This window comes from Grampus griseus (assembly GCF_964374135.1).
Source record: "Grampus griseus genome assembly, chromosome: 1".
NCBI classification, from domain to species: domain Eukaryota; kingdom Metazoa; phylum Chordata; class Mammalia; order Artiodactyla; family Delphinidae; genus Grampus; species Grampus griseus.
Window position 1 is genome coordinate 143279911 of NC_139017.1, and position 25361 is coordinate 143305271.

General features: G+C 49.1%; 2 protein-coding genes across 4 annotated transcripts in view; both read left to right on the forward strand.

The window, feature by feature from the left end:
• Positions 1 to 25361, forward strand: part of AGBL4 (AGBL carboxypeptidase 4) — a gene marked incomplete at both ends in the record, with an annotated part of 1409253 nt that overhangs the window by 1159305 nt on the left and 224587 nt on the right. The window lies entirely within an intron of this gene.
• Positions 1 to 25361, forward strand: part of BEND5 (BEN domain containing 5) — a gene marked incomplete at both ends in the record, with an annotated part of 47524 nt that overhangs the window by 14902 nt on the left and 7261 nt on the right. Inside the window, 4 exons of one of the 2 annotated variants that reach the window (XM_082679135.1) lie at positions 483 to 616; positions 2713 to 3097; positions 17373 to 17521; positions 23455 to 23668. In XM_082679135.1, the coding sequence (XP_082535261.1) occupies positions 483 to 616; positions 2713 to 3097; positions 17373 to 17521; positions 23455 to 23668 (882 nt within the window). Of the gene's footprint in view, positions 1 to 482; positions 617 to 2630; positions 3098 to 17372; positions 17522 to 23454; positions 23669 to 25361 lie in introns of those variants that run through there. The other variant, XM_082679136.1, reaches the window with a different exon arrangement.

Here is a 25361-nt window from a genome sequence, read left to right on the forward strand (position 1 = left end):
TCAGGCTTTATCTCCGTAAGAGCTATCATCCTTTCATGCTCATCAGTACCTGAGCGGGCAGAAACCCCCCAGGTTTTCCTGGGAGATCATTTGCTTAGAAATATCTCGGTTGTTGAGGGATTCATGTGCTAGTTAAGTTAAAACCAGATAGCAATCTAAGGGCCGTTCCAGTTCCAAGATTCTAGAATTCCATAAAAGGCCACCCTTGAAGATATACTTAGGGAAACCCCTCAGCAAATTCACTGGGCACTGTTTCAACGCTTTGTATGGTGGTGCCTTTAGCATATACCCTTGATCCTAGAGTTTGATCTGCACTGCTGCTACTGGGAGCCCTGCATGTAGAAGGGAACAAACATGTCTTGGGTTTGTTTGCTTTTCCTTTTTAACTGGTCTGGCCTCAGACATTCTCTAGTATTTGAGGTTATGGGCATTTTGAGCATTTTGACTCATAATGAACCTTATTCTCTTGCTATGCATTTTAGAAGACAAATCTGACCTTGAAAACAGTGTGATGCAGAAGAAAATAAAAATCCCCAAACTTTCTCTCAATCATGTAGAAGAAGATGGGGAAGTTAAAGATTACGGGGAAGAAGATTTACAGCTTAGACACATCAAGGTAACAAAATCTTTCCTCTTCTTTGGAAGTACGGGGCAGCAGTTGCAGATTTCTTAGAGCTAAAGAATCCCAGTCTGGCCTCCTCTGCCCATGTAAATGCCCCCTGGTGTCACAGGCCATGCCTTTCTCACGTTGGGAGAGGCTCGGGACGGCTAGCGTGAGTTTGCTCTGCTGGCTGACTTTCCAGGGAGCGCTGTCCTGTTTGTACCATCTGTGCAGCGTCACCGCTGCTAAGGGTTGGGAGTGGTGCATTTCCGTCTGGCCTCCAGCTCCGGAGAGGTCACTGCTAGGCTCCAGGAACATGGCTGCTCTTGGGCAGCAGTTCAGAGCCAGTCACTATCAGGCTGCCCCCAAACAGCTAAGGGTGGACTCACGAGGAGGTGGGGTGCGCCAGGTTCAGACAAAGGGCTTAATGTGACCTTGGGTTGGAAGAAAACTTGTGCGTGAGGTTGCATTTCCTTTGGTGTGCGCCCTAATTGCTCTCCTCCAGCCTTTGCTTGTAAGCCTGCTGAATATCTTGTTCGATAAGCCAGATGTTTTTTTCTGTACGATGGGTGCCCTGGAGGAAGGGAGGAGGAAGAGGGATGCCTTCTGCACTGACTGCAGTCTGCTTTTGGACACAGCCCAAGGACATCCCCAAAGCATAGTCCAGAAGATGCAGTTGAGTTTAGTTCCTGCATTCATTGCACCTGTGCTATGGGCCTTGGCCCCTTGCTGGTTCCTGGGGTCATAGAGATTAGACAGACATGGTCACTGCCCTTAGTGGTCTCACAGTGTAGTGATGCAGACGGATATCCAAAGTGATCATTATAAATTTAATGAATAAACTCATCTAGACTACCAGCAGCACTTTATCCCAGTGGATAAATGACAGGATAGGATTTTGTCATGTAACCTAATCTCAGAGTCATGTTTTTTTTTGTTTTTTTCCAAAATTTTCAGGAACTCATTGAGAGGTTAAGGCAGGCTTGACCGGACACAGTTAAGTTGTCTGGAATCTGGTATCTCCAGCTGTCTGCATCTCCCACAAGTGCCCCCGTCAGGAGAGCTCCTACAGCCCTCCTGCACTGGTCCTCTAACTCCCACTTCCCCTCAGTGGGAGCTCTGTCCACTCGAGCTGGAATTGGCCTCCGGCAGCTGAAACCCCAGCTCCTGGGTAGTCCTAGATAATTGTCTTCTCACTAAACTGTCCTCTCTGTATCCACTTCTTGCTGAGCTTCAACCTGGCCAGAGTCCAAGGAGAGGCTAACGCATGTGGGGGAAGGAGCCTGGTGCTCTAAGTCGGGCTTCAGGTTCTGGGTCTGACTCTGAAGCTCACCGTGTGACCCTGAGTGTAGTCCTTCCCCTCTCTGAGCCTCAGTTTCCTCACCTGTAAAATGAGGGAGTTAACCAGAAAGAACCTTCCAGTGCTAGCGTTCTTTGAACCTTTCAGTTACGTAAACATTTATCCAGCCCCTGCCAAGTGCCAGTTCTGAGTAGGCAGTGGAGGAACAGAAAGTAAGACATGATTCCTGCCCTAGATTCGAGTCCTTAGCACCCTTCCCAACTGCAGCGTTCCTGAGGAAAAGTTCACTTGGTGGAATGCCCTTTTCTGTGTGGGGGGGAGCAGGGGGGAGGGGCTTTTATGTTTTTGTTGTTGAAGAGATTTGAGTGATGGCTCCCCCGGGATGGCTAGGCCTGGCCTGATTTGTTACTAATTCTCCACAAATACACACTGAATACTCCCTGTGAGCAGATCACTGCCTGGGCCCTGTGGGTAGGGTGGGAGGCTGGGGAGTTGGGGAGGGCAGTCATGATATCATAACATGTACCCAAGAGGCAGAGTGATGGAACGGAAGAAGTGCTGGCCTGGGAAACCAGAGTCCTGCTTCTGCCACTAACTGACTGTGTGACTTGGGGCGAGACCCTTCCCCACTCTGGACCTCTGTTTCCCCCTTTGTAAAGTGAAGGGCTTTGACTACGTGTCTGCACAAGTTTCTCCAAGCACTGATGTTCTGTGGTTCTGTGATTCTAGGATTGTCTGGGGAAATATTGAGCCGCAGCCCAAGAAAGTCCCAGCTGCCCTTGCCTGAACTGATTCTCGTTGTCCTACACAGAGACCCGAGGGGCGGAAGCCGAGTGAAGCGGCGCACAAGAGCATCGAGGCAGTGGTGGCCCGGCTGGAGAAGCAGAACGGCCTGAGCCTGGGCCACAGCACATGTCCGGAAGAGGTCTTCGTGGAGGCCTCACCGGGCCCAGAGGACATGGACAGTCTGGAGGACGCCGGTGTGCCCCGGGCTCTGTATGAGGAGCTGCTGCGCAACTACCAGCAGCAGCAGGACGAGATGCGCCACCTCCAGCAGGAGCTGGAGCGGACTCGCAGGCAGCTGGTTCAGCAGGCTAAGAAGCTCAAGGAGTACGGGGCGCTGGTGTCCGAGATGAAGGAGCTCCGCGACCTCAACCGGAGGCTGCAGGACGTGCTGCTCCTGAGGCTGGGCAGCGGTGAGTGCTCCCGCCACGGGCCGCCTGCCACTCCCCGCGGGGGCATGGCGTGTGCCGCCCCCCTTCCGGGAGGGCACCGGGGACAGGCAGGCCGAGCTTCCCTGAGGCGAGGGAAGGGCAGAGTTACCCCAAGGGAGAGCCACTCCCCTCTCGGAGCCCATCTGACAGGAGCTTCGGCGTGCGGCAGCCTTAGCTCTTCAGAGCACAGCGGGCAACGTCAAGAAATGGGGCTCAGAGAATGAGAGCTGGCAGCATATTTGCCACCACTCATTTATGCATCCATGTGGCAAGAGGCAGGACCAGGGGTAATAGTAAACCTCTCCAAGGGGGTTTCAGGATAGTAAAGAGAGCTAGACAGCATCCCGGCAAATGTACTACTTTTAAGTCAGAAAGTGATCAGTGCCGCAGGAGAGACGTGGATAAGATGACAGGAGAGTTCAAAGGATGGAGCGGGGCTATTTGTAACTGAGGGAGACTTTGGGAAGGAGGTGGGCCTTGAAGGGTGGGCGGGCTTTCAAGGCACAAGAGGAAGCAGAGGGCAGCAGTCTCACTGGGGTGTTGAGAAGAGAGACTGCAACTGTAGTTTAAGAACAGGCGATTGAAGGCCTTGAAAACTATACCAGCCTGGGGTGTCTGGACTTGTTTTGGTAGGAATGAGAAAAATTAAAAAGGTTTTGAGCAGGGAGGCACACGACCTTAGATTAATGTAAAGATGTATAAAACTCCTCAGGTTTGCTCATAGAAGAACTTGATAGGCTCTTATATTGCAACTGAATTTAACAAACTAGGTTTTTAGATATTCACATCTGACGTGGTTTAGAAGCAGGAATCAAGGGAAATCTGAAAGGGAGCAGCTTTGCCAGCAGGGAGAAATGACTCCTTACCTGAGAGAAAAAGACAGAAACGCTCTTTCAGAACACAAGAATCCAGGACTGTACAAACTAGAGGCCAGTCAGTATTGAGCAAATCAGTATAACCCAAGTTCATAGCCTCCACGTGCCCTGCGGACAGTCATTAATAAGCCTGCATCAGTGTTCTTGGCTTCAAAAAGGGAAGAACCTAGTCTAGAGACACAAGTGCCATCCCCGAAGTTTAAATCAAATGCACTTTCATACTCAAGAAGGGAGGTTTGTGTTATCTAGATAACAGACTGACATGTAGAGCCTCATTTCTCTTTGATGTTCAGACAGAAGTGCTACCTTACTTAGATTTACAGGTGCCTTTTACTACCTAGAGTATGTCCCCAAGGCAGTGCCTCAGTAGATCTTCAGGGTGGCCTAGGGAGTCGGTCAAGAGGCCTTTTCATGCCCTTGTCGCAGAGAAGGAAGCTGAGGTTGGGACTTAGGCAGAGTCACCTGGGGAGGCAGAGGCAGAGCTCACCTCGAACCGTATCCCCTCCTAGGCTAGTCATGCCCCCACCCCCTGACTCCGCCTTGGCCGTTCTGCCAAATCATAGCCCCTAGAGGCGCACAGTGACACCAGAGGTCACATGCGGTGTGCGACGTAAAAACTTATTAAAATTTTTTTATCAAAATAAAATCTCAAAGAGAAACCCTAACTATAAAAAAGTGTGAAAACTGTATTGATCTTGGAGTCGGGGTGGGAGGCGGAAGAGAACTGAGGTTTTCAGAGAGAAAAAGTGTTTTCCTGGTCTTCGGATGAATTTTTATTTTCCTTGCACTCTGTATGCTACGCCTTCTGTAAACTTCTTTGGGGTGGAGGGTGGGAGGGGAACAAAGCATACTAACAACAAAACTCTCCACGTCATTATTTCAGCTCCCAGGGAAACTGCCTGTTCTGTATGATGATGACCTGAGTTTAAACTCCAGAAGCCACTCCTAACCCTCTGGGGCAGTAAGACACTGCCTTTTGTATCAGCATGTTCCTCTTTAGTCTTAAAACACTTAGACAAACTTGGCCCCGGCCATAGTTTCAGTGTCTTGATCATTCCAGGCACTCCCACCCCACAGGCCTTGCATGTCGTCTTGAGGGCCGGTGGCTGGCTCTTCTCTGATCTGAGGCACTGTCGTCATCACAGTGGGATGGACTGACTGTAAATCAGCTCAAGACACAAGTATGCGTAAAGCACCCACTATGTGCAGTGCCTTCTGCTCCAGGGACCATGGGTGTCCCAGAAAATCACACCTGCTCTCCGTGACCTGTGAAAGCTTAACGTCCATCGATGAGCCCTTGTTAATCAGAAAATGATAATGTGCCACGTTCTAAGATAAATCCACAAGAGTGTACTAAAAGGCTCCCTCCTCTAAGGGGAGCTTGTATGTTTTCGTGGTTGTAGTCTAGTCTGTTCTAGTCCAGTCTTTGGAACCAGATAGGGCTGGATTTAAACCCAACTTCCCCACTTCCCAACGCTGTGGCTTTGGGAGCCTTCTTTGCTTGCGTTCTTCCCTCCTCCCTCCCTTCTTCCGCAAACATTTACTGGTCTCTGCTGCGTGCCAGGCATTTTGCCTAGTGGTTAAAGGGCAGTACATTCAGATACCGCCCTCGCCCACTCCCCTTGAGGGGCTCAAAGCTTGATCCGGGAGACAGCCACTGACACAGTGCCAGCACAGGGCTAGAAGCTCTGCTGCGGGACAGCAGAGGAGCGGCATCCATCGAATCTGGGGGATCGGGGAAGAAGGCTTCCTGAAGGAAGCGACTTCTAAGCTGGAGCCTGAAGGATGCATTTTTGTTATCCAGGCAGGGGTGAGCGGGTGGGAAGAGCAAGGAGCAATCTAGGCAGAGGGTACCTCTCTGAGACTTGGTGTGCTCATCCGTAAAATGGAAATAATAACGCCCGTCTCACAGCATAGGGATACACAGCATACTGTCTGGCATTCTGTTGATGCTGAATTACCATTAGCTCCTTTTTCATACCATTTCGTGGAGGGGCTAAGACAGAGACTGATTTGGTTTTTAACTCTTGACTCTCCTAACCAGTAATTGGCTGTGTGACCTTGAGTAGGTTAACCAACTTCTCTGCCTCTCAAGGTCTTGTATCATAGAAGAGCAAAGGAGTTACATATGTATTTGTTCATTCAGTCAGTCAGCTCACATTGACCACATGCTTTCTGGGCTTAGGAACTTGGGGAGATACAAAGAAGACTAAGACATTGGAAGCTGGGGAGGGCGTAGTGATGGAGGTAAACATGTAAGCATGTGATTGAAATGCAGTGTACCGAATTTTGGGGAAGGGGCTAACATTTGAAGGTGGAAGGCTCTCTGACTGAGTCTGGGAAAACACCCCCTGCTGTGCCGGCTCCTGCACTGTACACACCCCCAAGAAACCTATAACAAGGCAGAGAAGAGCCAGGAAGGGACTGAAAGACCCTCTTTGCTTCTCAGCAGCACATTCCAGCCTGGGGTTGATGCGTGGCCTGGGCTGCACCATCCTTGCCCGCCCCCTGCGCCCAGCTCAAGCGTTGCTCTTGGAGGCCTCCCCTTGTGTATTTTCTCCCTTCCAGCTTGCCAGGGGCCCCATCTCAAGGATCTTTGTCCATCTTGGGTGCTGGACCATCCACAGGTCAGGGATGCTCAGTTTTAAAAAGAATCATTGCTGACTTCCCCAGGCATTGGGATCCTACAGTCTGTAGATGGGAGAGGGCAGAGAGCCAGAGCCTGACCTCTTGAGCCCGAGGGGCACCTCGGAGTGGCGAGCAGGTCCTCTGGCAGGAGGAGTTGTAATGGTGCAGCCGGTGGAGGGTAGGGGCAGAAGGGCGGGAGCAGCAGCAAGATGGCATAAGAAGCTGTTGGAGAGACTTCGCTGGCTGACTCACCTCTTCATTTGAGTATTCATTCTTTCATTCATTCCACGAATAAACACAAGATGGATTTAACAGGAAAAATTCTCTAGAACTTGGAGCCTTGGAGTTGTGAACGGGCTTAGACAGGATATAGGGTGTTGCCCTCACGTTGCTGAGGAGGAAACAAGCCCAGAAAGTGCCTCAAGCCTATTCCCAGGGGTCTCCTGACAGCTGGTCCTGGGAGCCTCTCTCTGGGCCCTTGCCCACATGCCCTTCTTTAGCCCTTGGACTTCACTGTCACTGACGTGGGGGTGACCCCCCCAGCCTAATCCTCCCAAAGGCCATCTCTCTGTAAAGTAGAACTTTCCTTCTGTATGATCTTAGCATGGGAGTCCGCCCTCTCTGATGGGAAGGAACCTCGCTCTCTAACCCAGAGAGTCCCTTCGCTGGGAGCCTCTGTCGTGGTGTCAAAATTAAAGGAAGAAGCATATGTAAAGAATAAAGCCCTGTGACCAGCATATTGTAAGTGTTCAATAAACACCAGTCTCTTTCTCCTTTCCTGCCCTTTCCTGTTTGCCTTCTCCCAAAGAAATAAGTGCTGAGGACACAAAAGGCATGAAGATCTTCTACTTTATAAAGTGCAGATTTATTTGTGTGTATGTGCATTCATTTATTCTTTCATTCATTCATCATTTATTAAGGGCATCCATTGTGCCAGGACTGTGTTAGGTGCTGGAAATACGTTGATAGAAAGCCCCTTTCTAAAACATTCAGGAGCCTAGAGTGAGAGTGGTGTTTATTAAACCAGGGCTTGGCAGTCTCAGAGAATTCCAAGGGGGTGAGGGGTAGCAGAACAGTGAAAGCCAGTTAGTCGCAAGGCTCTGGTATACGAGAAGGAGTAAACTCTAGCGTCTGTCTTGGTTTCCCCTCAGCCAGATTCCTTGCTCTTAGAGGTCAAAGACCGAGGCTTAGACATCACCCTCAGCTTTTAGCACTCTCAGTACCTCTTAGATAGTTAAAATCGTTCCGGTGTGATTCAGGTAACATTAGTTCAGCTGAGGCTGGAAAGGGCTCTGTGAGTGACAGAGGAGGAGACGGAATCCCTGCCTTCAAGTTGCACACACAGCCCGAGGCGGGGCACAGCCCTGTACACCGGACAGAACAGAGCCAATGCCGTAGCTGCAGGGGGAGGCCTGTGATGGCTTTGCATTCTGTGTGTGCTTTGTAGGGAATGTAGGTGGAGACGGTGAGCTCTGACCAGAAGAGGCATAGGTAAGAAGGAGAGTATCAGTAATTCACATGTACAAGACACTTCACGGGCTTCAAAGACCTTGACATTTTTATCTCATTGGACTATTCCGATAACCTTATTGCAAGGCCAGGTAAGGATTATTATCTCCATCTGAGAGAGGAGAAGTCAAAAAGAAGAGATAACGTATGTCCCTGTCGGCCAGATCACAAGCTAGTTGAAACTTTTGAAGGAGAAAGCCACTGTGGCCCGCAAATCTGTCCTGCCTCTTTAGAGCTGGGTTTCTATCACCTCTGTTCCCCTCTGGGCTCGTGCCTTGTGCTCCGTCCAAGGTCCGTTAAAATACCAGCTTTGATCTTGAAGATCCTGCGCGGCCTGAGCTGGACTCTGAGCACGGGTCTCTGACAGTGCCTTTGAAAAGGCAGCTGACGTCAGCCAGTGCCTCCTGCCGGCTCCCCCTGTACTGGAGGCACCGCGGGCTCTGGCAGCAGATATTACTTGGATTTGAATCTCGGCTCTAATCCTTTAACTGCGCAGCTTCAAGCAAAATGACTTAACCCTTCTCAGCCTCTGTTTTATCCTCTGTAAAATGAATATCTTAATGCCTACCACATACAGGCCCGGAGAGCATGGTCAGTGACTAAGAGCCTGCATGGGCCCTGAGGCCAGAAATACTGGAGTTTTGAACCCTGGCTTTTCCGTAGTCTGATTTTGTTACCTTGGGCAAGTTACTTAAAACTTCCTGGGCCCTAGTTTCCTCATCCAAAAAGCAAGGTCAATGCCAGTACCAACCTTTATGATTCTTAAGAGAATTAAATGAGCAAATGCATGAAAAGACTTCCGCCCAGGGACTGGCACATAGTAAGTGCTCAGTGAGTCCAGCATTAATGATGCAGGATCATTTGAGGATTCGCATGAGATAATGTGTATATGGTGCTTGGCACGCCATAGGCAATCATTGTCCTACAGCAGAGCACGGATGTGGTTGTCTTGGCGTATCTTAATCTTTGGTCAACCCCTCCTGTCTCCTGGAGATTGCTACTTTCCCTTGTAAGTCCTCAGAAATCATATTTGAATCATCTATTTTATAGGTACGCCTGGACTTGATTTCAAGCTCACTGGTCTGTGGTTTACTGAACTCTCCCTCTTTTCCTGGGCAGAATTCCAGTCTTCCTATCTCCAGTCCTCAAGCACTCCTTTTGACCCCCTTGATTCTTCAGACATCACTGTTTATGGCTCAATTTTCTCTTTGTCACGGCTCTCCTCCTGGGGCCTGTTCCACTCAGAGCTCTTTTCCACCTCCTCCAGCCTTCAGTTCACTCTCACCAATACACAGGAGTGCTCACAAAAGTTGGGCTTTGAGAGAGGGCTAAGAGGATGAGTGGTATCCCTGTGACCCAGGAGCCTGCCACTGCCGCACTTACTGATGGAGTAGGGCCCAAACCTCTATGCCCAGGGCCTCCTAACCCCGGGTGGCAGGAAAAGGTCTAGCAGTGAGAACTGGAATTGTTTCTCTTAAAGGTATTGGCCATCTCCCACTTTGAAGGACTTTCTGCACTCTTGACTGAATCAACACATGAGCCACAGTTCATCCTAGATTGTTCTAAGAGCCGATTTCAGAGTGGCAGGACAGTCCAGGACCCTCCTTCCTCTTTTTCCCTAGCGTTCATTTCTCTGGGGCAATGGGGAGGGGACTGAGGGACAACTCCAGGCTGTCCCTTTGTTCCTGCTTGGGGAGCCGGGACATGCAGGAGTCACTGGGCTTCTCTTCATTGTCAGAACAGGACTGTGCTTCCCACTTGAAACAGGGATTTGCCTTTTTGGTCATGGGCTTCGGTGTGGCTGTGTGGCAGGCTTGTTTTCCGCTGGCTTTGCCATTCAGAGCAGGTGGAGGTGGGAGAGATGGGGAAGGGCTCCTTATTAAGGGCAGTGGCTGGCCCCTCTGAACACCTGCTTGGAGCCTGCCGTTAGGTGCTTTCCACACAGAAAACAACCTCAGCAGTAGATAGGATCATCAGATGAGGATGCGGGCTCAGAGAGAGGAAGTGAACGTGTCCAGATGACAGGAGAGCCTGATGGAGTTATGAGAGAGGCTGGCTCATCCAGGAACCACAAGTGGTTTCTGACTGGACTGCGCAGAGGAGAAGTAGGTAGGAGGGACAGACAAGGCTGCAGAAGTGGGTGAGAGCACCTGGAAACTGCCCCGTGGCGCACAGGGGCTCCTCCCCACTGGAGTGGCCTGGGGTGCAGTCCCTCAACCTCGGAGTCACCCTCTTCCTCTGAACCAAGCAGATCAAATCGTTCCTGCTCTCGAAGGGCTCATGGCCTGAAGGCAAGAGCCAGCAAAGCCAAAGCCATGGATTGACTTGCTTGGGAGATGTCAGCCGTGTGGTGAAACTCTGCCCCCCCGTAACTCCTGCCCGCAGGTGCTCACTGTGCCCATGGCAGCCCTGCAGGCTTCTGAGGGCGGCCCTTACGCCGCCTGCCCGACTTATTCCCACCACAACCCCTCAGTCTTCCCACCCAGCCAGTTCTGGTCCAGAACCAAAGGCCATGTCATATGCACACAGTGCCTGTCTGGCAGCGCAGGCCCGTGATGTTCCGCATATCCTTGCCATTTGGATGCTTCCTGGGTCCAGACAGTTGGGCGGGGAGGAAGGTGGAAGAACCGTGGATGAAGAACCAGCCCAGCTTTGGCCACCAGCTGGCAGGGGGTAGGCTCAGAGCTCCTAGAGGTGAGATGAATCCTGGTGATACCCTCTCCTCCCAGCTGCCCCCCTGCATGATTGTGGCTCTTCACAGACACCCTAGGAAGGTGAGAGAAGGTCAGAGATGAGCTGAGGGTGTCCCACAGAGTGGGCATTACGTGAGAAGCCCGTGCAGTCCGAAAACTGCAGTCAGCCGAAGAGGTGTAGGGAGAGAGCAAGCCTTTGGGAGTCTAGCAACCCAGAATTGTTTGACTTTCAGCAAGTTACTTTACCTCTCTGAGCCTCTACAAAGATAATAAGATAGATTTTGCAAGACTGCCATGAGGATTAACCTGTTTCATTCAACACGTGTTTAATGAGTGTTCGCTGTGGGCCAGGGACATCGTGCTGGGTGCTGGGGATATAGCCGTGACCAGGACGGTAGCTGTCCTCAGAGTTTCCGTCCTAACCAGGAAGATGGTAAACAAATAGTAACTTGACACTGGGGTGTCCAGATTAAAAGGTTTAAACGATAGGTATTTCAATGTAAGGTACTAACAAAGAAGATGTTCAGCGAGTGTTGGTCACCTTTCCTTTTCAGGGAGAAGCAAATATATCCTTTGAAATGGGCATCTACAGTTCCTCACAGTGGGGAAAATACCTTGACCCCCACGACTAGGGATTTGGGCCAGCTCCTGCCACCCCAGTTTTCCTGGGCTTCTACCCCATGGAGAGGGGGCTCTCTAGGTCCATTCCACCTCCGCTCTGCGGTTCTGACTCCCCGAGGGACCCGCCCCACTGTGAGGGCATCCACATGAGCTGCAGGGGTTTTGTCCGACCCAGCTCCTCAGGCTAGAACAGCCTCTCCTGCCTTTGCCCAGCAAAGCCCACCCCAGCCTTCATGCACAAAGGGCCCTCAGAAGATGGGGAGGGATGGGGGAAGGACCTGAGGAACTGTTGCTGATGGGGATGCCATCCCCCTGCCTGACCAGCCTTCCACCTTCCCTAGACCTTATGACCCATCAGGCTCCAGTCGGAGCTCACCTCTTCCCTAAAGGCTTCCACGATCCCAGAGCCAGTGGGGACCTCTCCCTCCCCAAACCTGTGCAGGTCATCATGCTGCCCACTTCCTGGTAGGTCAGTGAGCCTCCATTATGTGCTGCTTGCCTTCCCATATGAAGATAACTACCCCACCCCAGCCCTCCCAACCCGTTCCAGGCCCCAGCACAGAAGCTGGTGACCGTCCTGCTGAAGGCTTCCTAGTCTCCTCCAGGTGTAGCACCCTGTCCTTTGCTTCTGTTCCCAAGTCTTTATCCTTACCCTTGTCAGGATGGTAATGATCTGTTGCCTATCTCTTTCCACTACCGGACTGCACATCACTCAAAGCCGCCTAACCCAGGCCTGGCACTCAGTAGGTGCCTAGTAGATTCTCACTGAAGGAATGAGACCCATTTGTCCCAGCCCTCACTGGAAGCACAACGGGGCTAAGAAACAGATGCGTAGCTACGGCCGCAGATGAGAGTGGCCGATGCCTTTTGAGAGGGGACGCTGGGGCCCACAGAGGGGGATCCACCTGCCGCTGTCTCTTTCCAAGGCCTTTGTGTACTACCTCCTTCTTTGCTACTAGCTGTTCCCATGCTCAGGTCCTTTTCAACAAGTGTAATCATCTTTTTTTTGCCAAACCCAGTGTGCCTCTGTGCTACGGTAGGGGTATGCTTTAAGTATTTTGACTTGATTCATTTTGCATTTAGGAAGAAACTAGAACTATACCTATAGCAGAGAAACTTCCTATTTACTTGCAGAAATGAATGGAAGGCTTTAATACTTTTTCAGAAAAAATCTAATATTATTAGCCTCTTTTGTTTCAGCCGAAATCAGAAATGGTACTTAGTGTCCAAACATATATTTTGAAGATATAGGCGATTTTTAAGCCTCCTGGAAGTAACATAAGCATTAACTTTTTAGACAGGTTTTCAGGAAGAATAGCGTTAGTCCAGTTGAAGGTAGACAAGAACAGAGGATGGTGTAATTTTATTTATTTGTTGTGCCAGTAAACGTTTACCAAGCCCCTTACTGTGTGCCACGACTCCCATTTCATGGGAGAGGCCTCTGGGGCTTAAAGAAGTAGAGGAAATCATAGAACCAGGATTCACACCAGGTTTTCTAGCACTAAACCCAGTATTTGTCCATCAACTCACAGCTATTTGTATGCTGTGTAATAAGAGTTTTACGTGTTACATTCTCAACTTGTCCAGAATTGGGACGTGCTGTATTTGTCTCTGGGTCCCCAGTGCCTCTTCCAGGGCTCCATCTTGGTCTGCAGTCAGGGATTGTGTGATGAATGGGCTCATGAATGACTGAATGAAAAGACAAGCACTATCTTTTATACTCCTTCAAAAGCTTTCTTTACCCAGCTGAGAGGTTTCTCTCCATGGAAGGTATATTTTCTCCAAAATAAACCTGAAGTGGATCAAAAGGCTTTTTTTTTTTTTTTTTTTGATTCCTACTCTTCCCACAAGTGAAAAAAGTTCCTTTGTTACTTAAAATATCTGCACCAGATCGTGCAATGCCGTCTCTTAGCGCAAGTGCTTATTATTGTGGCTAATTTGGTCACGTATGTTTCAAGGAGAACAATGCCTCAGAAATTTTTAAAAGCAAAACAGCAATCTGAAGGGTTTGTTGTAATGAGATGTAAATTGCCAACATCATAGTGGAGCCTACTAAAATTTGCAATGAAGTGTTTTTTCTCCTTTTTAAATTAAAAGCACTAGAGGCCCTCCCTCCTCTCCCCAAAGAAACCACATGCTTTTTGTTCCTTTTCTCTCTGATTCTGTAATACTGAACACCCTGCTTTCCTGATTGATTCATTCCTTCATTCATCTGCCATTTTCTGAGCCTGTGTGGGAGCCTCTGTTCTATGCCTGCCTCAGTGCCAGTCTCTCCAGAGGCATTATCAGGTGGCTATTGGCAAGTCCCCATTTTACAGGTAGGAAAGCTGAGGCTCAGAGAGGTGAGGTGGCGTGTCTCAGGTCATGCAACTTGGATCCACCCCCAGGTCTCCTGACACACCCCTTCCAAGATGAGCCTTTGGTTGGTCTCTCCTCCTTGCTGAGGCACCAGGTGCCTTCTGTATACAATGCCAGAGGAGGCAGTTGAGGAGAGCGGTGCAGAGGGGTGGGATGGGGGGGGGGGAGGGAGACGCGAGAGGGAGGGGATATGGGGGTATATGTATACGTATAGCTGATTCACTTTGTTATACAGCAGAAACTAACACACCATTGTAAAGCAATTATACTCCAATAAAGTTGTTAAAAAAAAAAAAAAAATCCCTGGCAGCCACCAGGTATTTTAAACAGTGCTGATCGGGTACGTTAGGAAATAGTGTTCCTTGAGAGCCAGAAGATCCCAGTACGATAGCCTCAGTATTTGACAAAACTCCGTTGGTCCCTGAGGAGACCAGCACAGGGGAGCATAGCGTGGGTGTGCTGTGGAGTGCAGGCACCTGCTCTGGGCTGGGCCTGTGCTAGGCACTTGGGGCAAAAGAAGACCAGCAGTGCCCTGGCTCCCAGGGACTAGCAGTGACTAACTGAGCACCCAATATGACCCTCGTGTGGGGGAGGGGCAGTGGGGGAGAGCCACTGTTTACTGAGCACCTGCTTCGTGCCAGAGTCTGGATTAATCATTTCCTGTGTAACTCGTTTAATCTTCAGTCTGGCCAAGTCGCTGTTGTCATCCCTCCTTTCAGGTGAGGCAACAGAGTCAGAAGGGTTAAGTAATTACTGATGTGTAAAATTGCCTGTCGAGGATTGAATTGGAACCAGGCCTTGTGTGGAGCCCTGGTCTCTGAGGTAAAAGGACGCAGTCTCTGCCTGCCCTCAGGCCTCATGGTGGTCTAGTGAGGGGCAGGCATAGAAACAAATGAGTGCATCTGACTATCATCCGGGGAGGGGAGCGTCCGAAGGACCTGGTTAGGCCACTTCAGAACGGAGTCTTGGAAGAGGGGACCAGCGGAGGGTGGAGCCAGAGAGGTGACCTTTTGCTCTCAGCCCTTGCTCTTTCTGATGTCCCTCACGTGTCCCCCTGTAGCCATCTGAACTGTCCGTCCCCTTGGCTAGATGTTTCCAATTTCTGTTTCACAGCCCTCGCTTCTACTTCACGGCTGCAAACAGGTTTCAGATATTTGGTAACAGCTTCCCTCCCACCCACCCCGACCACCGCCCCCAAGCGCCTCCACTCAGCAGCAGGGCTTTATTTCAGGATCTCTGCTCCAGCCCACTGAAGCCTCTTTCTTGCCCACAACTTTCTCTCCCCTCTCATGTTATGAAGAATTTACTGAGCGCTTGCAACGTGCCAGGCCTAGCCCTAGGTGCCAGGATTGCAAAGAGAGTGAAACTTTGCCCTTGAAGAGCTTCACAGTTTGATGTGGACAGCAGATTGGACGATGATTGCAAGTACAACTTGCTGGAAGTATTTACAATTTAGAGACCCCCTACTTGGTAGTGATCAGAGCAAGGCCTCACGAAAGAGACACCTAAGCTCTGTTCTGGAGTCTGACCAGGGGCTTGGCAGGCAGATGAGGGGGCGTTCAAGGCCAAAACAATAGCACATCCAAAGGCTCAGAGGCTTGGGACAACACAGCATCTGGGGGGCGTGAGCAGTGTCAGGGGAGAGCAGGAATCGAGTGTCAGACGTAGAGAGGAGGCTGGTTATTCTGGGCCTTCAGGAGGCTGTCTATGGTGTGCAACTTAATTTTGAGGAGAATGAGAGCCTTAGCCAGGAAGGACCTAGTCGTGAGTAGATCTCTTTAGCAGCTGTTGTGGAGATGGATGGGAGAGAACTAGGCAGAGTCGGAGCTGAGATGGATTCGATCTCTTCTCCAACACCTTCCTCTCATAGAAGGAAAAGGAGGCTCCAGAGGAGGGAGGCTATCTTGCCAAAGATTACCTGTGCTCCAGTGGCTGCATGGACCACCCCCTCTCAGCCCATTCCTTTTTCTGTGTTGCTGAATGTCAGCAGGAAGAGACCTCAGATGCCAACTTGGCCAGGCCCTTTTGGGGAAACTGAAGTAATTACTTCTTCCCTGATCTAAGAAAAGATCAAATGCTCCACTTGAGTTTGCTTATATCTCGTAAATGCAACTGAGATCTCACACAGAGAGAAGATAAAGTTTGGCATCTGCTTCTGAAACTTTAGAATTATTCATTCGTTCTTGTCATTCTTTTATTCATTTAACAAACATTCAGAGAGCACCTCCTCATTCCAGGTGCTGGGGACAAAGAAGAATAAGCCTTAGGCCCAGCTCTTGAGTAGGTCACGCAGAATGGGGAGATGGTCTCCCAAGATGAGCCCTCCTTTTTTGTCAGCGCTGTGCTACTCCCCAGCCATGCTGCGTTCAGCTTTGTGTGTTCAAACTTAAATATTGGAGGTACTGCAGAGATCTGTCTTGCAGATGGCAGCGGCCAGCAACTCAGGAATGATATTCTTGTTCTGGGAAGCCCTGTCATGAGGAATTTTTGTAACAGAATCACCAATACTTTCCCGACCACCAGCCAAAGCAAGGGCGTGGCAGTTGAACATAGAACTGCAGCCAGATTGTTGGTGAGGGCTTCAGTACACAAAGAGCTCTGTCCCAAGTGGCCCACACGGTAGGGATAAGGGAAGGTTGGACCCTGAAACCCATTGGTTACTTAAGTTATATGCACAGCCCTGGGGACTGGCTTTGGCAGTAGCTGAACTTCTGCACCCGTTAAACCCTGAAGTATTTGCATAGGGAGAATTTCCAGGATGCTAAACTCTCCGTTGGCCTTTGGAGTTGCTCTCCTGCAAAAGTTAATCTAGTCATTTGGCCTTGTTTACTCATTTTCATCCTGTTTCTCTGCCCTTTGGTAATCAAGACACAATAGGCGATTTGAAAAATAGTCCATCATTTTTAAAAGCTAATGGAGAAGAAAATATCCCCCTTAGAAACCACCACCATTTATCTAGCTGCCTTTCACAGTTTAAACCGTGCATAATTTGTGTTCATTGCATTAAAATAAAAATCAGGGTAGCTGCTGATTCAGGCAATCAGGGGCTTAATCTGTATTGTATTTTAATTTCTTGGTTGAAATGCTCCTGCCTAGATACTAGGTCTTGGTGGGAGGGGGAGGCCTTTGCATTTCTCCCCGCCCCCCACCGCTTTCCTATCTTCTGCCGTGGCCTACTTCGCATAGGCTGCTGAGATGGGGGTTTTGGCAAATACACAATTTGCATACTGGAGTCTTTGCCACCCGGTCTCCACCCCAGTCTTAACAGGACCTCTTTCCTCTGCAGGAAGTCGAGTCCCCTGTGTTTTCATTCAGACAGTGACACCCTAGAAGACTGCTTCTCATTCATGCTTAATTAGCTTCTCGTCCATTCTTGTCTTCCAGTTTTCCACCTTTTCCCGTGACATTCATACCTCATATTATTTTCAAGCTTGGGTTTAAGTGTAGTCCAATGGACAAAAATAAGCCAACATATTTTTTGTGTGCCGCTATGTGCTGATAGATGCCTAGTTAAAATATTTGCCTTTTCTTTTCCTTGGAGTTCTAGACAGATCTCTTTTCTTAACTGCCTAGGTCCCGCCATTGACTTGGAAAAAGTAAAGTCAGAATGTCTCGAGCCCGAGCCGGAGTTACGGAGCACTTTCAGTGAGGAAGCAAATACGTCGTCCTATTACCCCGCTCCTGCACCTGTCATGGACAAGTATATCCTAGACAATGGCAAGGTAGTGTTTCAAGCTCACTATCCATTCCCTGCAAGTGTTGGTTAGTCAGTGTGAAGATGGAGAGTATGGTGGGAGCTTCCCGAGACACAGCCTGGCCAGTTGGCCTCCTGGCCTAGCCCTGAGTGACTGCTTCCAGAATCCATGTGTTATAACTAGTGGATCTTTACTAGGACTTTTTCTTTCTCTCTTCCTTTTCCTTTTTTTCTTTTTTTTTGGTAAATATTGGGCCAAAGCAACTGTAAAACTAAACTGACATTTAAAAATAGCTTATTAGTGAGAATGTATTTTAAAATGATAATGCAATGAAACCAGATGCATAAAATTTATAAGGTGATCTAGAAATATCTGATTTACAGATATGGAAACGACTCAATATTTATCCATTCACCGTTTACCAAGTACCTATGTGTTCTAAGCCCCGCCCTAAATGGCAGGAATACATGGGACTTCCCCTGGCAGTTCAGTGGTTAAGACTTCACCTTCCAGTGGGTGCGGGTTCAATCCCTGTTTGGGGAGCTAAGATCCCACATGCTCGTGGCCAAAGAACCAAAACATAAAACAGAAGCAGTATTGTAACAAATTCAGTAAAGACTTTGAAAATTGTCCACATCAAAAAAAAAAAATCTTTAATAAATAAATAAATAAATAAAATGCCAGGGATACAGAGGTGAATGGGACATGCTCCTTACCCCTAAGCTGCTTTCAAGTTGTACATTCAGCGTGGTTAGCCCACAGTCCTAGGACCACATATAACTCCTCACATTTTTTTGTAAGACTCTTGAAAAAATGTTATGAAAGAAAACTTAAGCAATATTAGTAGTTATATTAGTACAGGGGTGAAAAGTAATGGAATAGCCTTTGGAAGTCTTAAAGTCACATGATGATGTAGTAGCAGGGCAGGGAGAAGACTTCTAATATTCTTCCAACATCCAAATGAATTCGTCTTGGAGGAAATATATTGGATCCCTTTGTCTAGGCACTGGTCAGATGCAGTTTTACTGTAATATTCTCTGCTACCATGGCATACATTACAGACCTCACCTCTCCTCCTCCCCAGAGACTCATCTGTGTCAGTCTGTTTTTCTTGCCTTATGCTTCAAAAGGTCTCTGTTTACCCAGTATTGTTCCCCAGTGGGTTGATGAGAAAGAAAAGGTTGTTTTATTTGGGTTTGTCCAGATACATCCCTGCAGCTGGCCAGACTGAGCCAAAGCAAATAGCCAAAGCTAAGGAAATGAAACTTGTTAGTCTTTCAGGCTCTCTTGGAGATGCTGCCCTCATCTCCGTGGAGCACTTCCTCCCCGCAGAGGGCCAAACCATAGGCCCATTCTGCCTTGCCTTGCTGCAGCCAGCAAGCTTTAAGAATCTGCCTTGTAGGGCTTCCCTGGTGGCGCAGTGGTTGAAAGTCCACCTGCCGATGCAGGGGACACGGGTTCGTGCCCCGGTCCGGGAAGATCCCACATGCCGCGGAGCGGCTGGGCCCGTGAGCCATGGCCGCTGAGCCTGCGCGTCCGGAGCCTGTGCTCCGCAATGGGAGAGGCCACAGCAGTGAGAGGCCCGCGTACCGCAAAAAAAAAAAAAAAAAAAAGAGTCTGCTTTGCAGGTTAGAGGCGGCATGACAGAGTGGAAGTAGGCAGCCTGGAGCCTGAGTTTAAGCTCAGCTCTATCTTTGTCCGACCTGTGTGACTCTGAGTGGGGTTTCCCTTCTCTGGGCCTCAGCGTCTCTGTCTGTGCCAGATGGGATCGGATGGATGCTCTCCATAGTCATTAACAGTGACTCAAACTGTGTGTCTAAGTTTGGTGAACCTTTCCCAACTGAAGATAAAGAAAAGACTGTTCTGTCTTTGTTGACTTCCCTTTAGTCATGATCACGTTGTGGAATGACTATAGACGTTTTCTTTAAGCAGCTTCGAAGAGAAATCTTTTTCTCGCTTGTTTTGAAGACCGACGGACAGTTTCTGAGCATTATGAGGGTCTCTTTTGCAAAGGATCATTTTTCCTCCAGGAAAATGGGTCTCTCAAAGGTCATTTAATTTTTTCACTCTCGAGTTGCACAACAAATCCTTAAAGTGCCAACTTTCCTTTTTCATCGATTATTGCCAGCACTTTGCTATCAAACTAACCTGCCTTCTGTTTGCAGCTAATTTGCAATCAGAGCAATTTATTAAGGGAGAGGAAGGAAGCAGTCTTGCTGGAAATGGATGGCAGCTTCCTAGAACAGCAGTCCCCACATCCCAGAAGCAGCCATCGTTCTTCTTGGCTCTGCAGTCATTTCTGACCCTTCCTTCTTTCTGCCTTAATCTCTGTGCTGCCTAGAGCATGGGGATGGGATCCATTTCCTAGCAGGAAACTGGTTTTGTCCTAAATAACATTTCACAAAGACAGTTTTTTGATCAAGTCCCATCCCACCAGTTGCCATACTTTTAAATAACCTCCCTTGAAAGCATAAGGCTAACATTTTGGTCAAATGGGGCTTTATGTGAATAGGGCTTGCCATGGAAGCTACTTTCTGATTTTGCTAAAGTGCATTGCTTTGCTTTGTCTTAAGATATTTTATTTCAAAAACTCGTTGAATCATAAAGCTGCAAAGACCATTAAAGTTTAAATAGTCTAATTTATACATGGGATAGATGGGGAAATACATCCAGAGAAGGGGCTCGTCTATAGTTATACAACAGATCAGAGCCAGGCAGGCAGGAACTAGAAGCCAGATCACCTGGCTTCCAGGTCAGTGCTCTTTCCAGTCTGTTCTGCACCCCTGAAAATGGGGCATGACCCGGAGCTTTGTTGACCTCAGGAGGCCTTGTCCCAAATGCCCCAGCCTATACCTGTGATTGGTCTCACCCAGGGCCACTTCTTTCTGTGCTGTAAAATTGGCCTTGTATTCGAATGCATGTCAGAAAATATTTTCTTCTCCAAGGAACAGCAGCTCATCAGAACTGAAAGCCAGTGACACTAAGACATATTAAATATGCGCATCAGTTTCTTACTGCCTTGTGTTCAGACTAGCCCTGATCACTTTGTAGGAGGCAAAGGAGGCAAAGCCTTGGCCTCTCCCCACAGAGATGCGGGGCTGAATCAGGTAGTGAAGGGCTGAATCAGGTAGTGAAGCCTCTCAGTAGGCTAGAAATTAAGGGATAGAGCTTAGCCCTGGAGAAGTGAAGGAGGTTTTCCTGCATTGGGGACCGGGGCTTGAAAGATTAGCAGGCTTAAGAAGGCGTAAGGGAAGGCACTCATCCCTGGGTGGGGGAGAGGCATGAGCAGAGACGTGGATGGGGGAAAGAAGGCAAAGGAAGTAACAGTTTCTGGTTGTGTGCTGTCCTTCTGACGTTTGACTCATGTTATCTCACTGAATCCTCAAAACAGCTCTGTGAATTAGGTGGTGATCTGCCTCTGGTACAGCTGAGAAAAGTAAGGTTCAGAGAGGTAAAGTGACTAGCCCAAGACACCCAGGTAGTAGGTGGAAGGGCCAGGATTCACACAGGGCTGGAGACTCCAGAGCCCATCCTCTTTCTGTTACCTACCACACACTGGAAGTAGGAGGAAATGAGTGAGTTTGGGGACATCATTGAGTGATGGACATAGTACGATTAGCAGGTTGAATGGAAACAGGATTCTAGAGGACCTTTAATGCCGCCTGAGGAGGTTGGATTTGAGGTGACAGGGAACAGGGAGCCATTCAGGATTCCAGAGGGTTAACATAAAAACACAGAGTTGAAAGGCTGCGGAAGTCATCTAGTCAGAGAAGGAAAGCTATGTTTTAGGGAATGAATCTGGCAGTGTTTACAGCGTGGGTTGGAGCGGGCAGGGACTGGAGGCAGGAAGGCCAGCCCGTGGCTTTTCTCCAGGTTCCCTGACTGCAGTGTGAACTGCAGTGGGTGCTGGCCAGGGCAGTGGCCAGGCAGGTACAGAGGAAGGCTCAAGAGGAAAGCCATCTGAATACTGGTCTGCTTTGTTTCCACCCCCATTAGCACCACCGTGACACTGGTGGCAGCAGGAAGGCCGGGAGAGCGTGGGCTGCAGGGTCATAGGATTTGATTCCAGAATGCACTGATAGTATGTCTTAGGAAAACTAATGAGTCCTTCTGAATCTCTGTTCCTGTCTGTAATGTAGGAATAATTATTTCTACCTATTTCCATCTCTTAAGGTCATGACGAGGATTAACTAAACTGAGAGTAAAATACCTAGTTCACTATAGGTACGCAAAAAATATTAGTGTCCCCTGTCTCTTGTAGAACATTGGCTAAGATAACTGCCATTTCTCTTTTAAGAACAGTAAATTAAACGGTTGTAGGAAAGCAAGGCTCAGGTTAGAAAGGAGCAGAGATCTTTGGAAAACTGAAGTTGTCCTCCATCTCCAAGGCTTTCTGATTCTGCATTTAACGTAACTCACACCCCTTGTTTTCCCCTATCTCAGGAAGCTTGCGTGGGTAGCCCCAGAGAGTCCTCCAGGGAGGTGACTTGGGGTCCAGCAGGGAGCAGCAGGGAACTTGTCCCCAGTAGGCCTGATCTGGCACACAGACTGCCCACCTGCAGTTCAGACTGCAGAGAAAAGGCCAGACTTGACCTTGGGTCTGTGTTGCCCAGCCAGCCCCAGGCAGCACATCTCACTCCAGGGTTACTTATCTTCCTGAGTCGTATGAACAGATTTATAGCACCAGAGTTTGCAGCACAGGAAGGCCAGGTGGATCTGGTTATCTGATATCGTGCCTGCAGAGGTCTGAATGATCTTTTGAGCTAAAGGAAGTGAAGTTAGATAAGGCAGGTAGATTGGTTACTTGCCGACATTGGTGGGTGGGCTGTGTTAGTGTCGCTGGCTGACCTGTCTGCCCGTCTGTGCGTGCCCACCTTGCTTTCCAGGCCAACCTTCGGTAGAAAGATCTCCAAACATGGGTCCTGCTGGTCTGCCATCAGTCTGGGTGTGCGTGCCGTCTCTCAGACTAGACTGTCCTGAGATGCCTCCTGACCATACGAGGTCGATGACCTACAGTCTTTCTGAAGACAGGGACCTTGGCAGGGACTTTCCATTCCCCTCAGAAAGTTTACCTCATCAGTGGCTTCCTCTCCTCCATCCCCACAGAGGCCATTTCCACCCTCCATAGACTCAGCAGAAACACAACATAAATAGCAGCGTCAAAGTCAAAATTTCATTTTTTTAATGATTAATGTTAGCAAATGGTCTTCAAGTTGTTAAAAGAGCCAGAAAGGGGGGAAAAAAAATCTCAAACCTCATCGCCAGGTCATTCTGGGACTTTTGCATTTAATGACTCTGCACTGAAACTTTCTGAGTGCTTCCCTTACAAAGAGCATAAGATTGTGTTTTGTTCTGTGTGCCGTCAGATCAGACCAGAGACACAGTGGTTGTGCTTAATTTGTTAAAATCATAGGTGCTCTCAGCCAGAAGGAATTTAGCTGAAATCCAACTCTCCCAGTTCAGTTCATGGGAAACTGAAGCCAGAGACAGAAAGGACTTGCACAGACACACTCCGTTAGTGGCAAAGCCTGGACGGTTTCCCTCCTCACTCCACCTGCTGTGGTTGTCACACCTAGGAATTACCTAGGAAGCTTTAAACCATCCTGACAACGAGGCCCCACCCAGATGAAATAAATCCACTCTGCAAGTTCAGAGTTGAGTGACTCTCAGCTGTACCTTTCTCAACCTGGTTTTTCCACCTGAAATGAAAATAGTGTCCCAACGCCTTCCTTCCAGGGTTGCTGTGAAGATTTTGAGGTAGTGGATATAAAGCCGTAGAGAAGGCCTGGCACGTTACAGGTATTCAGTAAATGATTGTTTCCCTTAAAGAAAGTTAATTAGTGTTTATGGCACAAATCCCTTGCAGTTGTGCAGCAGTGTCTTTTAAAGGACAAGAAAAATTTCCAGCTCCCATCCTGTCCGACTAAACAGGTGCTTGCTTGTGTTCTTATCCCTTTCAGGTCCATCTGGGAAGCGGGATTTGGGTTGATGAGGAGAAATGGCACCAGCTACAAGTAACCCAAGGAGATTCCAAGTACACAAAGAACTTGGCAGTCATGATTTGGGGAACAGATGTTCTGAAGAACAGAAGCGTCACAGGAGTTGCCACAAAAAAAAAGAAAGATGCAGTCCCTAAGCCACCCCTCTCGCCTCACAAACTAAGCATCGTCAGAGGTGGGTCCCGCACTGGAAACGCAGTGGCCGAGGCACCGCCCTTTACTCTGTCAGGAATGTGTCGGGCACATTTCAGTTCAACAGACACCTATTGAAGCTTCTCCATGCCAGGCCCCGGGCTGGGCATGGGGACGCAGGAGCAGATGTGGACCCGGTCCCAGAAGAGCTCACATTTAACAGGGCAAATGAGCTGTGGACACAAGCACAGTTCAAGGAGTTAGCATGTGAGAGGGACAGAGGGGGGTTCTCAGGAGGGGAGGAAACCCCTAGCCAGAAAATCAGGGAAGGGTTCCTGGGAAGGGGGTCACTGGATTGGGCCTTGAAGGATCCATCAGACATGGAGACGCAGATGTGTAAAGAGAGGTACTCGGGAGGCAGAAGCATCTGGAACAAAGGTGCTGGGTTGGGAAAGGAGTGCTGCTGTGTAGACAGCCTGAAGGTGGAGGCTAGGGGAGCAGTTCTGGGGGGTCCTAGCATCGTGCCTGGAGCACTTAGTGAGGTGAAGACCAGCTGAGGGTCACTGGATTCAGCGTCTTTTCTGGGGTTTGAGAGGGGTTGGAGGGAAGGCAGAGAGACAGGGAGTCGTTTGTAAAGATAGGGCACTGGCCTGGACTCTGATTTTCCTTCCCTCCTGCCTTCCTTTCTTCCTTCCTCCCCTCTCTTCCCTCTTCCTTCTTTCTTTCCTCTGTCTCTCCCACCCACTCTCCATCCATTCACGAAGCCCTTATTCTTTGCCAGGCTCTCTACCGGGTATGGAGGACACAGGGGGGATAAGACACAGTCTCCATCTGCAAGGTGCTTACAGTCACATGGGGAAGATGAACACGAGAACAGCTAGTTACGGTACAGATAATACAAATTATGGAGACAGGCAGGAAAGTACATGGGAGCAGAGAGAATATAGTAATTGCTAATTATTCTGAGCGATCACTACGTTTCAGGTTCTGTTTTTTCTATGATTCTGTGTTAAAAATTCTTTTACATATATTAACTCATTTAATCTTCATAACACATAACACTCCTTCTGTTGGCTGCCAGTATTATCCCTGTTTTAGTTGCAGAAACTGGACACAGAGATGTGAAGTAACTTGCCCAGATCGCACAGCTTTAGGGGTAGAGCCAGGAGCCCGAGCCAGGAGGGCTGCCTTCAGAAGCTGTACTCCTAACCACTAGTCTCTTAAGTGTCCAACTGCCATGTTTTGATGAAGAAAGTAAGACTCAGTCCGCATGTACCTTTTGAACAGGCCATGTGCCAAGTTCTGGGGCAGACAGCAAGTATGTCCATGAACAAATCAGATCATTTCAGGTACTGATGAAAGGCCGTGAAGGCTCATCGAGCGATACAGTAGCTGTGTTGGCTGGGGTGGGTGGAGAAGACCTGCCTGAGGCCGTGCATTCAAGCTGGGAGCTGGATGTAGGGGTCAGCCCTGTGCAGGTCTGAGGGGTGGTGAAGCAGGCGGGATAAAGAGCGGGTTCAAAGGCCTGCATGCTCAAGGGGTGAAGCAGCCCCGGGGCGCTGCAGAGTCATGAGTCAGGGGATACTGAGATCAGGCCGATGGGCGAGAGACGGTCTTTTAGGGCCGTGAAGGCCACGGTAATCGGCTTGGATTTACCCCACCTGCAGGAGAAAGGTAATGGAGGTCTTCAGTGGGAGTGACCGAATGGGAGGTCAGTTAGGAGGCTGATGCAGTGG